Consider the following 14,163-nt stretch of genomic DNA (forward strand, 5'->3'; position numbering starts at 1 on the left):
TACTTGGAAATGCATTTTAAAACCCTGTGTTGAATTGTCGTCCACGGTACGTTCATTCAAGCAAGAAACAAGTGACCTAGAAAAATGGAACTGACATTATAAAGAACTTTACTAAGCACTCAATGTTTTTATTTTCTAAAGGGCACAAAATGTGTTATGATATTACTACAGATACCCTTTCTATGGAATGATTTAACTGCCAGGCACAGGTGTTGAAATTTTACCTTAAGACACCTTTTACACTGAGGTGGTTTTCAGGGATTTTAGCGCTAGAAATAGCCTCCAAATAACGCCTGTAAACCGCCTCCCATTCATTTCAGTGTGTCTTTTTACACTGGGCGGTGCACTTGCAGGACGTTAGGAAAAGTAGTTTTAGGACTTTAACGCTTTAGGACTGCCGCGGCTCAGTGTGTAAGGGGTCTAAGGGCTGGTTCACGCCACAAAACGCATTCCAGAGCTGTTCTAGATACATTTCTTAAAAAATACTAAAAAACTGCACTAGATTACATCTAACAAATAAATAAGTGAATTAAAATTAAAATAAAAAAATGCAGCAGCGATTTAGTGCTACTCAATCAAAATAGGAAAATAATAAATCAGGCTAATAGTGTGAAGTCCAGATATAACCAAAGAAATTATTCACATGTACAGAATGTCCACACTTGTGTGATAAAGTGGATAATCGGTGTCAGTATTTATCCTCTTTCACAAATGATATCCCAGTGAAAAGAATGTGGATCCACCACCATCTGAAGACACTGCTTACCAGCTCCAAATGACCCCTTGCTACATGGGGTCGATAGATGCCTATGGCTTGCAACCCAGCCGGGGCCTTTCTCCACATTACTACAATTCTGCCAACGATGATTGAGGGATTCAGAAAGGGTTGGACACCAGTGCCCCAGGACAATGTCATTTGGGATGAAACACATAGGGAAGAGCAAAGTGCTGATGCCACCACCTTTTTTTTCGTGTCCTCATAGCACGGGTTGTTTGGTGTGTACCTGCCAACAAACTGAACTTCAGGTTTTTATTTTTATTTCTGTAAACAAGTTTTTACCTAATAAAGGATTTTTATACTATTTAGAGCCTTGTGGTTTCTTTCCGGTGTCCTACCCTTTCCGAATCCCTTGATCATGGTTGAGAGAAATGGAGTGATTGCGTGACGTAGAGAAAGGCCCCGGCTGGGTTGCAAGTCACAGGCATCTATCGACCCCCTGTAACAAGGGGTCATTTGGAGCTGGTAACCAGATGCATTTCTGCATGTCCATTTTTCACACGCTTTTGAATCATTCTGGTGCGTTAAATACATTTTTGACGCGTTTCCAGATGCATTCCAGGTGCATTTCTTCTGTTTTCCTGTTTTTTTTCACCGTACTTGGGTCTGATGAATTTTTTATGCGTTCCAGTGCAGATTTTTTGTGTTTTACCGCATTCCATTCCAGTACAGTCCATTGCAGGAAAAATGCACCCTGTTCTACTTTTCATTTTATTTTTTTATTTTTTTCTGGAACTGGAACACCCTGGAACGGACCACAGTGGTGTGAACAATGCCATTGGAAACCATATACCCTACTTTCCATGTGTTTTTGATGCAGGAAAAACAACGCACCGGATTGCATATGGTGTGAACTGGCCCTAAAGACTAACTTCACTTCACGGGTGATTTATGTACACTGCTGGGGTTTTAATGAACTTTGATGCAGATTCCTATTTTTTGTCATTCTGAAGAAATATCTGTGTCCATGTGCAAAATGGAGTGGTTTTATAATTCGCAATCAACTGCAGCACCTGTAGGGCTTTAATGAGGAAAATTGCAGGGTCTGCAGCCCTTTAGACATGATTTTCCTTTGGGAGCAGCTCACCAACAGTGACCTTTTTTCTTGGAGGGGATACCCAAAATCTGATCTTCGTGCAGACTTCTGGGAAAGTCAGTAAGCCAATCGCAGAAGTAGAAAATTACATTACTGGGAGGCGTTCTGTACACATGTCTACAGAACACCTCCAGTTAGTCGTGTCGCATTGCATTTTAATGAAAATTAGAGTGCTGCAGATTGAAAAGGAAAGATAACTTTTAATAACACTCAATCACAATATGATCTATGTCGCAATTGTATAATGTATATACTTGCTTTTTTTATGTGCTATTATTTACCTTTTTAAGGTTTTGTGTTACCACTCCCTTTTTATATTGCCAAAGTAAGTCTAAGTTTGGTTCAAGAATGTAATACAAATCCTGTAATGGATACTAAAAGCCCTGACCTCATTCCAAGAGAGTACAGTGAGGGGAAAAATGTATTTGATCCCCTGCTGATTTTGTACTTTTGCCCACTAAAAAAGAAATACCGTATATACTCGAGTATAGGCCGACCCGAGTATAAGCCGAGGCCCCCAATTTACCCCCAAAAAACTGGGAAACCTATTGACTCGTGTATAAGCCGAGGGTGAGATATGCCTGTCCATCCCTGTGTGTGTCCGTCCATCCCTGTGTGTCCGTCCATCCCTGTGTGTCCGTCCATCCCTGTGTGTCCGTCCATCCCTGTGTGTGTGTCCATCCATCCATCCCTGTGTGTGTGTCCATCCATCCATCCCTGTGTGTGTGTCCATCCATCCATCCCTGTGTGTGTGTGCGTCCATCCATCCATCCATCCCTGTGTGTGTGTGTGTGTGTGTGTGTGTGTGTCCATCCATCCATCCGTGTGTGTGTGTGTGTGTGTGTGTGTGTGTGTGTGTGTGTGTGTGTCCGTGCAGCCTTGTGTGTCCAGCCTACCTGTGTCCGTCCGGTCCCGTCCCGAGCCTCCGTGTCGTCCCGTCCCGAGCCTCCGTGTCGTCCCGTCCCGAGCCTCCGTGTCGTCCCGTCCCGAGCCTCCGTGTCGTCCCATGCCAGGATCGCCGCTCTTCGTCGGCGCCCTGGCGGCCATTCCCCTGTTCAAAAGCCGCGCCTCCGCCTCCGCCTGTGATAGGCGGAACACTCAATTTCCCAGCAGTCAGTGTTCCGCCTATCACGGACATCGGCTCATCCGAGGATGAGCCGATGTCCGTGATAGGCGGAACACTGACTGCTGGGAAATTGAGTGTTCCGCCTATCACAGGCGGAGGCGGAGGCGGAGGCGCGGCTTTTGAAAGGTAGAATGGCCGCTGTCTGTCTGCTCGACACGCTGTTCGGGCAGTCAGACAGCGGTGACTCGAGTATAAGCCGAGGGGGGCACTTTCAGCCTCAAAAAAGAGGCTGAAAATCTCGGCTTATACTCGAGTATATACGGTAATCAGTCTATAGTTTTCATGGTAGATTTATTTTAACAGTGAGCGACAGAATAACAACAAAAAAATCCAGAAAAACGCATTTCAAAAAAGTTCTAAATTGATTTGCATTTTAATGATTGAGTAAAATATTTGACTTGACTTAGTACTTGGTGCCAAAACCCTTGTTGGCAATCAGAGGTCATGCGTTTCTTGTACTTTTATCCCACTCCTCTTTGCAGATCCTCTCCAAGTCATTAAAATTTTGAGGCTCGCGTTTGAAAACTCGAACTTTCGGCTCCTTTCGCATATTTTATATGAGATTAAGGTCTGAAGACTGGCTAGGCCACTTCAGGATCTTGCTGTGCTTCTTCTTGAGCCAGTCCTTTGTTGCCTTGGCTGTGTGTTTTTGGTCATTGTCATGCTAGAAGACCCATCCACGACCCATTTTCAATGCCCTGGCTGAGGGAAGTAGGTTCTCACCCAAGATTTAACAGTACATGGCCCCCTCCATCGTCCCTTTGATGCGGTGAAGTTGTTCTGTCCCATTAGCAGAAAAATAACCCCAAAGCGTAATGTTTCCACCTCCATGTTTGACGGTGGGGATGGTGTTCTTGGTCAAAGGCAGCATTCCTCCTCCTAACGCATTGAGTTGAGTTGATGCCAAAGAGCTTGATTTTGTTCGCATCTGACCACAACAGTTTGCCCTTGTACACAACGGAAAATGTCCGATCGGACCGTGTTGTCGGATAATCCGACCGTGTGTGGGCTCCATCGGACTGTTTCCGACGGACAAAGTTTTAGAGCTGGGCTATAAAACTTTCCGACAACATGATCCGATCGGACTTTGTCCGATTGTGTGTAGAGAATTCCGATCGGACAAAGTGCCACCCATGCTCAGATCAAATTCCTAGATCAAAGCGCCTGAACTTAGTCCCGTCGTAACGAAATAACGTTGTCACATTACGTACGATCGGATTTTCCTACAACTTTGTCCGACCGTGTGTATGCAACACAAGTGTCGGACAAAATCCGACGGATTTTGTTCTCGGAATGTCCGACTGTGTGTACAAGGGCTTTCACCATATTCTCTTCTGAATCATTCAGATGTTCATTTGCAAGCTTCAGATTTATTATTATTATTTATTTATTTCACTCATTAAAATGCAAATCAACATATACCGTTTTCCCAAAAATAAGACCTAGCGTGATTGTCGTGATGGCTGCAATATAAGCCCTAGTTAAAGTCCTTGTAGGCCTTATTTTCAGGGAAATGGGGTAGGGCTTATTTTGGGGTTAGGGCTTATTTTGCAGCCATCACCGAAAATCATGCTAGGTCTTATTTTGGGGGAAACAGGGTATCTTTCTTGAAATGCATTTTTTCTGAATATTTTTGTTGTTCTGTCTCTCGCTGTTAAAATAAACCTACCATTAACATTTTATAGACTGATCATTTATTTTTCAGTGGGCAAACGTACAAAATTAGCAGGGGATCAAATACTTTTCCCCCTCACTGTATCTGTTGCACAAGCATTATGTTACCTAAAAGAAACCCACCTGGATGTACGGCCACAATTACTCCCAGGCAGTTAGCTGCCAGTGTATGTCTGGATCTCATGCAGATCTAGTACAATCATGCACCTAATAGAAATTTGGAGAAAGGTAAGCATCCCTTCATATGTAGTGGCAGCTGGTGGTAATTTTTTTTGAGGTGGCGGCAATCAGTTCACCCACATCCAAGCCCTCCCCCCCCCCCCCGCGGTCCAGTCGGTCCGGAGCACTTACCCCACCTATGGCGGGCAGCGCTTCCCCTGCTCTGCTCTGCGCGGGCATCCCAGCGGCTTCCCCTGCTCTCCACGGGTATCGCTGTGGCTTACGGCAGCTTCCGTTTTTTCCCCCCTCCTCCTCGGCAGCCAATCGGGACCCTTCATCTTTTGGCCAATCTGGAAACGGGTCTCGGACCCACTTTCTGATTGGCCGGGTGGAGGATTGGTGTTTTAATAGCGAATATTCATTCACTATTGTAACACACACCTGGGTGGGCTCATAGTGCAAACTCTATTTTTGAAGTCAATTAGAGCCTCTGGCTCTAATTAGGTGCTTTAACCCCCCCCCCATTAGAATTCCTGCATCCGACGTCTTGCATGGGGGGCTGGCGCCCTTAATGGATGGGCCACCCCTGCTTTTATGTGTACGTGTTGCATACAAGTGACTTGTTACTTACTTAAGAGATATTTGCTCCATTCTGTATTCTATATATAATAATTTAAAAATATATTTACTTTCTCATTTGGAATCCAGCGGCATGATGGGATTTATAGTTTCAAAACAGCTAAAGTGCTGAGGTTGCCCACACCAGATACAGGACACTTATAGGATAAAAGATGGACATTCCCATGTGTATAGGATGTGAATGTCTCTTGACAAAGACATATCACAAAAGGACAAAGCACTTTGACAAAGCTCCACCTACCTGCCACTCATTATAGGTCCTTGCATATAGCACCCTATCTCCTTGTGAAGAATACTACAGTATTAGATGGTATTCACCTAACCAGGAGCCAAGAATTTGGTATACAACACAGGATTTTTTTTTACAATTATTGCAGTATGTCTATCCTAATTCATGATATACAGTGCCTTGAGAAAGTATTCGGCCCCCTTGAACTTTTCAAGCTTTTGACACATTTCAGGCTTCAAACATAAAGATATAAAATTTTAATATTTTGTGAAGAATCACCAACAAGTGGGACACAATTGTGAACTGGAACAAAATCTATTGGATAATTTAAACTTTTTTAGCAAATAAACTGAAAAGTGGTGCGTGCAAAATTATTCGGCCCCTTTACTTTCAGTGCAGCAAACTCACTCCAGAAGTTCAGCGAGGATCTCTGAATGATCCAATGTTGTCCTAAATGACTGATGGTGATAAATAGAATCCACCTGTGTGTAATCAAGTCTCTGTATAAATGCACCTGCTCTGTGATAGTCTCAGGGTTCTGTTGAAAGCGAAGAGAGCATCATGAAGACCAAGGAACACACCAGGCAGGTCCGTAATACTGTTGTGGAGAAGTTTAAAGCCGGATTTGGATACAAAAAGATTTCCCAAGCTTTAAACATCCCAAGGAGCACTGTGCAAGCGATCATTTTGAAATGGAAGGAGTATCAGACCACTGCAAATCTACCAAGACCTGGCCGTCCCTCTAAACTTTCTGCTCAGACAAGGAGAAGACTGATCAGAGATGCAGCCAAGAGGCCCATGATCACTCTGGATGAACTTCAGAGAACTACAGCTGAGGTGGGAGAGTCTGTCCATAGGACAACAATCAGTCGTACACTGCACAAATCTAGCCTTTATGGAAGAGTGGCAAGAAGAAAGCCATTTCTCAAAGATATCCATAAAAAGTCTCATCTAAAGTTTGCCACAAGCCACCTGGGAGACACACCAAACATGTGGAAGAAGGTGCTCTGGTCAGATGAAACCAAAATCGAACTTTTTGCCCACAATGCAAAACGATATGTTTGGCGTAAAAGCAACACAGCTCATCACCCTCAACACACCATCCCCACTGTCAAACATGGTGGTGGCAGCATCATGGTTTGGGCCTGCTTTTCTTCAGCAGGGACAGGGAAGATGGTTAAAATTGAGGGGAAGATGGATGCAGCCAAATACAGGACCATTCTGGATGAAAACCTGTTGGAGTCTGCAAAAGACCTGAAACTGGGATGGAGATTTATCTTCCAACAAGACAATGATCCCAAACATACAGCAAAATCTACAAAGGAATGGTTCACAAATAAACGTATCCAGGTGTTAGAATGGCCAAGTCAAAGTCCAGACCTGAATCCAATCGAGAATCTGTGGAAAGAGCTGAAAACTGCTGTTCACAAACGCTCTCCATCCAACCTCACTGCGCTCGAGCTGTTTTGCAAGGAAGAATGGGCAAGAATTTCAGTCTCTCGATGTGCAAAACTGATAAAGACATACCCCAAGCGACTTGCAGCTGTAATCGCAGCAAAAGGTGGCTCTACAAAGTATTAACGCAAGGGGGCCGAATAATTTTGCACGCCCCACTTTTCATTTTTTTATTAGTTAAAGTTTCAAAAATCCAATAGATTTCGTTCCACTTCACAATTGTGTCCCACTTGTTGGTGATTCTTCACAAAAAATAAAATTTTTATATCTTCATGTTTGAAGCCTGAAATGTGGCAAAAGGTTGAAAAGTTCAAGGGGACCGAATACTTTCGCAAGGCACTGTACCTGCTTTCTGTCATCTGCAAAGTGCAATGAAAGTAGGTGATGCAGAAGATCAACATGTCTTTTTTTTGTCAGTTTCCCAGTGGACTTTGGGAAATGAGAACTCAAGAATGGAGCAGTGGTCAGTGCTACAGCCACCATAAAAGCCTAACTATTTACCGATTTGCTAGGTAATTTTTATGATCGGGTCCCTTTAGAGCTAAACTCCAAGCGTGGATTTTATTGCATCGTTATATTGATCAAGTTTAGTAGACCAATGTCTGTTTGCTTATTTCATACCTGTAGGACTGCTGTGAAAGTAGAGAATCCCTGTAGTAGTTCTTGCTACTATAGTGATCACCTTTGTCTTCTGGGTACTGTGCCAATTGGCTGCCCAGCTGCATAGTAACCACAGGGAAATGCTTGGGCACTGGCCCCATTCACATAACGCTTTGCATTTTCTTTTTTCCATGATGGCATGGCATGATCTCACCTTGTCCTATCAGAGAAAACTTTGCATTCATGCAGAAAAATGCAGTACAGAACCTGGATTTATAAAACAAAGGAATAGTGGTGCACTGTACATACTAAACCAGTCACAAAAAAAAAATAATTTCCACCTATGATACATTGGTGAGAACCTCCACCTCGGATAAACCCTTACAAACAACTTTGACCTACAGGTACGCCTAGATTAAGGCTTACCTGTAGGTCCAAGAAATATCTCCTAAACCTATACAGTTTAGGAGATATTTCCAAAAAGACAGCCACCGCTGGCGGCACACTGGACAGGCCGCAGATCGCGGCAATATGCCGCGAGTGTCTGCTCCCGTACGCATGCGCAGGAGTGACGTCATCGCTGCTCCAGCCAATCACAGCGCCGGAGCAGCGAGACACGGACGTCACTCTGGGATCCATGGCAGCGGCAGACATGAAGACTGAGGACCGCTTCGGGGGCTTCGTTCTCAGGTAAGTTATTCATAATGAGCTAGTATGCTATGCATACTAGCTCATTATGCCTTTGCCTTGCAGGTTGCTTTTGTTCCCCCCCCCCCCATGGGTTTACAACCACTTTAAAGGGGATGCTAATGCTGGCTGTAGGCAGGATAGAGACACCAGCAAGGACCTGGGCTATCACGCTCGGATTCCTAAAGGTGATGGTCACTAAGGACCCAAAAGATATATAATTTCATGCTGCTACCTTACAGCAGTAAGGTAAGGGGACACCCATATACCTAACTAAGCACAAAGGATTACACGGGCATCCACTACTAGCAGCACTGTTCCAAAGTGGGGTTACCAGCACCAGCACTTTGTTTTGGATCTATACAACCACTATATAGTGCACCACAAAAAATCTATGTTGTATGATATTTCTATGGACACTTTAATCTATGTTGCTCTATGAATGTTTATCCTATATGTATGATTAGACACGTGTTTTCTTTCTTTTTGTATTTTGCACTTGGGAGATAAGCACTACATTCTATAGATCAAAGATTGATCATTGCCAGCACTTGCTTTGCACTATCACTCATTGCCCTAGGCCACATATCATTTTTATGGACACACGTTTATTTATTTTCCTGTTACGTATGATCTTGTAATCCTTTCCACTATACGTTTACTTTGCAGATAAGCATTTTATTGCACGCTATTAATTTTACTATTTTTAGCCCACTAGTTCTTTGGGCCTTCTGTGATATTTCTATACCACTACCTGCCGTATATACTGTACCATATTTTATTGTGACTGTTTTAGTATTTTATTTGCATGTACAGCACACCACTATTCCTTTGTTTTATATTTCATTTGGGTTGGGGCAGGAATACCTCTTTCTATTATCTAACAGAATCTGGATTACAACTGCGATCACTGTAGTATCTTTCACAGTCAGACAGGTATGGCTCGTGCATACTTACAGTACATTGGACCAAGCTAAACCAATGTAACTATGAAATAAAATCAATACCTGGATTTCAACTTTCTGTTGACTTAAAGTGTATTTGTAGTGAACGAAAACATTAAAGAAATAAAAAAAGAGGCACAAAGTGTTGGCAGGGTAAGTGATTCACCCTTCCCCCTCACAGTGCATTAAGGGGTGATTGGGGCATAGTGTGGCAGAGCTTTATAGTTTAGTTGGAAGCAACCCTGGTAATATGGATGCCATGGTTCAAGGGCTCCAGGGCATTCTGAAAGATAAAATTCCTTCTATAACTAAATAACTTTGTATGTTGCCAAACTTTAAAATAAAATATTACAATTGTGTACTGTCTCAGCCTGGAGACATTGATACATTTTCATAGGAAGGGCGTGTTTGCAATGAGTTATGCTGCTCTCTGTAAAGCCATTTAGACACATTAGCCAGAAACACAGAAGTTCTAAGTGCACATAGTCCTGAACCATGAAATCTATTCATCTCCTCACTTAACACCTTTAACGCTGATATTCATTTGCAGGCCAACTTTGTAATTACAGTCATAAATTTGGCCTGTTGCTGTTAGTGCTAAATTGGACTTGTGTGGGTAATATCCATTTATTTTGTCAACAATAAATCGTTCTCCATTTTTCATGCTAAAATATTTTATTTAGTAGGAACATTATTTCAGTTGTTTGTCACAGCTGACCTGTGTTATTTATTTTTAAATATATGTGTGTGTGTGTGTGTGTGTGTGTATGTATATTCAGGAGTTACATTTCTAGGTGATTGGTTGCTAGGTGGTCCTAGCAACCCATCACCAGCCTGTTAATATGACAAAATTAACTCTGCATGGGGCAAGGTAGGACAGGGGGGAGTTGTGTAATTTGCAGGGAGTATGTGTAGGGCGGGCTGTGTAATATGCGGGGGGGGGGGGGTGTAGGAGGGCTGTGTAATATGCAGGGAGTGTGTGTAGGGGGAGGGCTGTGTAATATGCAGGGGGTGTGTGTAGGGGAGGGCTGTGTAATATACAGGGGGTGTGTGTAGGGGGAGGGCTGTCTAATATGCAGGGGGTGTGTGTAGGGGGAGGGCTGTGTAGTATGCAGGGGGTGTGTGTAGGGGGGGCTGTGTAATATACAGGGGGTGTTGTAGGGGAAGGGCTGTGTAATATGCAGGGGGCGCTGTGCAATGTAAAGGGGTCCAGTGGTGCGGCGGCTGTGTAATGTAAAGCGGTCCCGATTTTATTAACTTTATTAGCAGGTGAATCCGGCACTTAAGTGGGAAAAGGTTGTTGACTCCTGGGTTAGGTGAATAACATCTCATGGTTAATACATTACAATGGCATTTGAAATTCAATGTGTTGAAATTCAATGTGTTAAAAGTACAAAAAAAAAATTGGGCATCACAGTTTGTTGTGTATGGAGCTGTGTAGCTGCAAACCAGTTGTGGTGGTCATGCTCACCCCTGTACACAGCCAAAAGTGCATACAATTGGCACATAAACATCGGAACTGGACCATGGAGCAATGGAAGAAAGTGGCCTGGTCTGATGCATCACCTTTTCTTTTACATCATGTGGATGACCGTGTGCGTGTTTGTCCCTTACCTGGGGAGAAATGACACCAGGATGCAGTATGGGAAGAAGGCAAGCCACCAGGAGCAGTGTGATGTTTTGGACAATGTTCTGCTGGGAAACCTTGGGTCCTGCATGTGAATGTTACTGTGACACGTACCACCTACCTAAACATTATTGCTGACCAAGTATACCATTTCACAGAAACTATATTCCTTGATGGTAGTGGCCTCTTGCAGCAGGATAATGAAGGATAACACTGAAAAATGGTTAAGGAATGGTTTGAGGAGCACAGCAAGTTTGAAGCATTACCTTTTGGCCTCGAAATTCTCCAGATATCAATCCAATCAAACATCTGTGGGATGTGCTGGAAAAACAAGTCTCGCAATATGCCCCACCTTGCAATTTACCGGACTTAACACAGATCTCGCGCTCTCTCTCTGCATAAAACTGCTCCCTCTCCACCCCTTCTCCCCTCTACATGAATAGCGCTGTTTTTTTATTTCTACCTTTTTTGTCTAAACTGTGCTCCCCCTCCCTGACGGTGCTTACAGGGCCTTAGGCCTAGGGCCTAGCGGCACGTCATTGTGCTAGCCTCTCTATGACATCACTTACAGCATGGTGGCTTTGGACTGAGGGGTTTCTGATAAAATGATCTCAGCAGGACGACGATGAATTCTCTGGATGGGTGGGTAGCCGAACTGTGCATTAAACACTACCTGGTAAACTATGGTTTAACCACTTCCCACCTGGCCACTGCATATAAACGGGTGGGTGGTAGCTCTCTACTTCTGACTGGACGTTCCTGAACGTTCTGTCAGAAGTAGCAGGATCGTGCGAGCGTGTCCCCCGCACACGCCGCATCTCGGCACGGCAGGTGGGCAATGTAATTTGCCCTCCTGATCCGCATGATGGCTGTGTCTAATCACAGCCATCGGAAAGTAAACAAAGGGGGATGGGTGGCAGATGACAGGTGATAGCGCCGCCATGTGTCCACGCAGCGGCGCGATCCCGATCTGCCTGTGCCCCCCAGAGACTGGAGAGCCCTATAAGACAGGAGGGCCATGTGATTGGCCCTCCTGATCACATGACAACTGTCCAATCACAGTCATCATGTAATGTCAATAGAGAGCAGTTGTAACTGCTCTCCTCTCTTCCTCTCCTCAGACAGAGCCTGTCAGTGAGGAGAAGAAGAGAGATCTGTGCTGCAGCCGGGAGATCAGTGAATTTATAGCTGTTTGTAGGCTGTTTACCCACTAATCACCCAGGTAATGTCCCCCAAAACAGTGAAAACACCTGTCATACAGTGAATATCTGTCCGCCAACAGCGGGCACATCAGCCCGTCACAGCTGGCACATCAGCCACCCGCTATCTGACACATCAACAACCTGTCATCATCAGGCTCATCTGCTCGCCACCATCAGGCTCATCTGCCTGCCACCATCAGGCTCATCTGCCCGCCACCATCAGGCTCATCTGCCCGCCACCATCAGGCTCATCTGCCCGCCACCATCAGGCTCATCTGCCCGCCACCATCAGGCTCATCTGCCCGCCACCATCAGGCACATCTGCCCGCCACCATCAGGCACATCTCCCCGCCACCATCAGGCACATCTCCCCGCCACCATCAGGCACATCTCCCCGCCACCATCAGGCACATCTGCCCGCCACCATCAGGCACATCTGCCCGCCACCATCAGGCACATCTGACGCCTCCCATCTGACACATTTGCGGCCTGCCAGCATCAGGCACAGCTGCCCAACATCTGGCACATCTGCCGCCCATATAAAACTTTTCCGCGCAAGGGAGTTTAATAAGACACATGGCCACTCATTAAAATTAGAAGGAAAGAGGTTTAACCTTACTGTAAGAGTGGCAAGGATGTGTACTTCACTTCCACAGGTGCTGGTATCAGCGGGAGCATCAATTGTTTCAAGAAACTGTTAGATGAGCACCTGAACGACCGCAACATACAGGGATATACAATGTAATACTGACATATAATGACACACATAGGTTGTACTTTTTTCAACCTCACCAACTATGTAACAAGTCCCACTTCTAGCCAGAGATGCAGTATGTATGATTTTATTTTCTTGTTCCTGGAAATGTCAATTGTATTTTCTGTAGCACATTTGTAAGTGTGGTTTATCAGGTGCTGGAATTTGCTGGGAGGGTTGCTGGTCATATTCAGCCGTTATCTGAATATTTAGTAAATGCAAAAATTTTTTTTTTTAAATACCCTGTTTTATTATCGAGTTATTAAAAATGACACTTTGTAAACTTTGTTTGATTTTAAGAGTTGTATTTCTTTTTTCCCTTGATTCCACAGTGCTCTGTCAGAGGTGGAGAAATCAGCACTGCGAGCGGGACTCATCACCAACTTCAATGAGCCAGTAAATCAGGTTAGTGCAGAATTGAATACTGATGAGTCGCTTACATCTTATATTGCTGTCCCTATGGGAATGGAATTGTGCTATTTTCTATCTAAATAAATGCTTTGAAAATGAAATGGATAAACAGTGCAGGTCAGGAGTCCTCTCTTTCATACGATCAGTAAAGTGGTGTCAGCTTCTATTTATTCTTTAACAAAACAATAGTTTAATTATTCTTTTATATTTTTTCCTGACTAGCAGGGGGGCATACAAAGAGCTATTTGTTCCTGTGCTCTAGATAATTGTGTAGTTTAAGAGTTTGGAATATGGAGTTCATCATTTGTTTTTGTTTTTTTGTTTTTTTTTAATGTGTGTTTCAGATAAAGTATATGTAAACCCAATTTATGCTTTAACATGTAAAAGTAATTTTACATTTCATTGTGTAGCAATCTTTAGTCTATGGGACCCTCACAACCAAATGGTTAAGACTGGCTGGACTTAATATCAATCATACAGGCTTAACCTTTTCTGATCACTTTTCTGTTCCCCTAGTAATCTGGTTGGAGTAAAGTAAATAGCTCTGTCTATGACCAGCCCTACAGCACCAATGTATTGATGGGGGAATCCCTCCCGCAGAGCTATTTTGTTCTCCCGGCGGGGGGAGAGCACAATGATTATTGCTAAAGGCTATAACAGCTGCTAGCAATAATCATATGTAAAATATGACAGGCTGGTTGAACCCAAGTTGATTGATTGATCAATCAATCAACTTGGGTACATTCGGCCTGCCCATACGGCCTTCAAATGTTGGCTGGTTC

The 14,163-nt window shown here is 44.0% G+C and overlaps 1 protein-coding gene across 1 annotated transcript in view; it reads left to right on the plus strand.

The window, feature by feature from the left end:
* IPO11 (importin 11) overlaps positions 1–14,163 on the plus strand; it is a 703,238-nt gene that overhangs the window by 62,855 nt on the left and 626,220 nt on the right. The window contains exon 4 of the mRNA XM_077462617.1: positions 13,303–13,375. Within this exon, the coding sequence (XP_077318743.1) occupies positions 13,303–13,375 (73 nt within the window). The remainder of the gene's footprint in view (positions 1–13,302; positions 13,376–14,163) is intronic.

This window comes from Lithobates pipiens, unplaced genomic scaffold (genome assembly GCF_037356315.1).
Source record: "Lithobates pipiens isolate NorthernLeopardFrog02 unplaced genomic scaffold, aLitPip1_a1.2 Scaffold_3, whole genome shotgun sequence".
Lineage (NCBI taxonomy): Eukaryota > Metazoa > Chordata > Amphibia > Anura > Ranidae > Lithobates > Lithobates pipiens.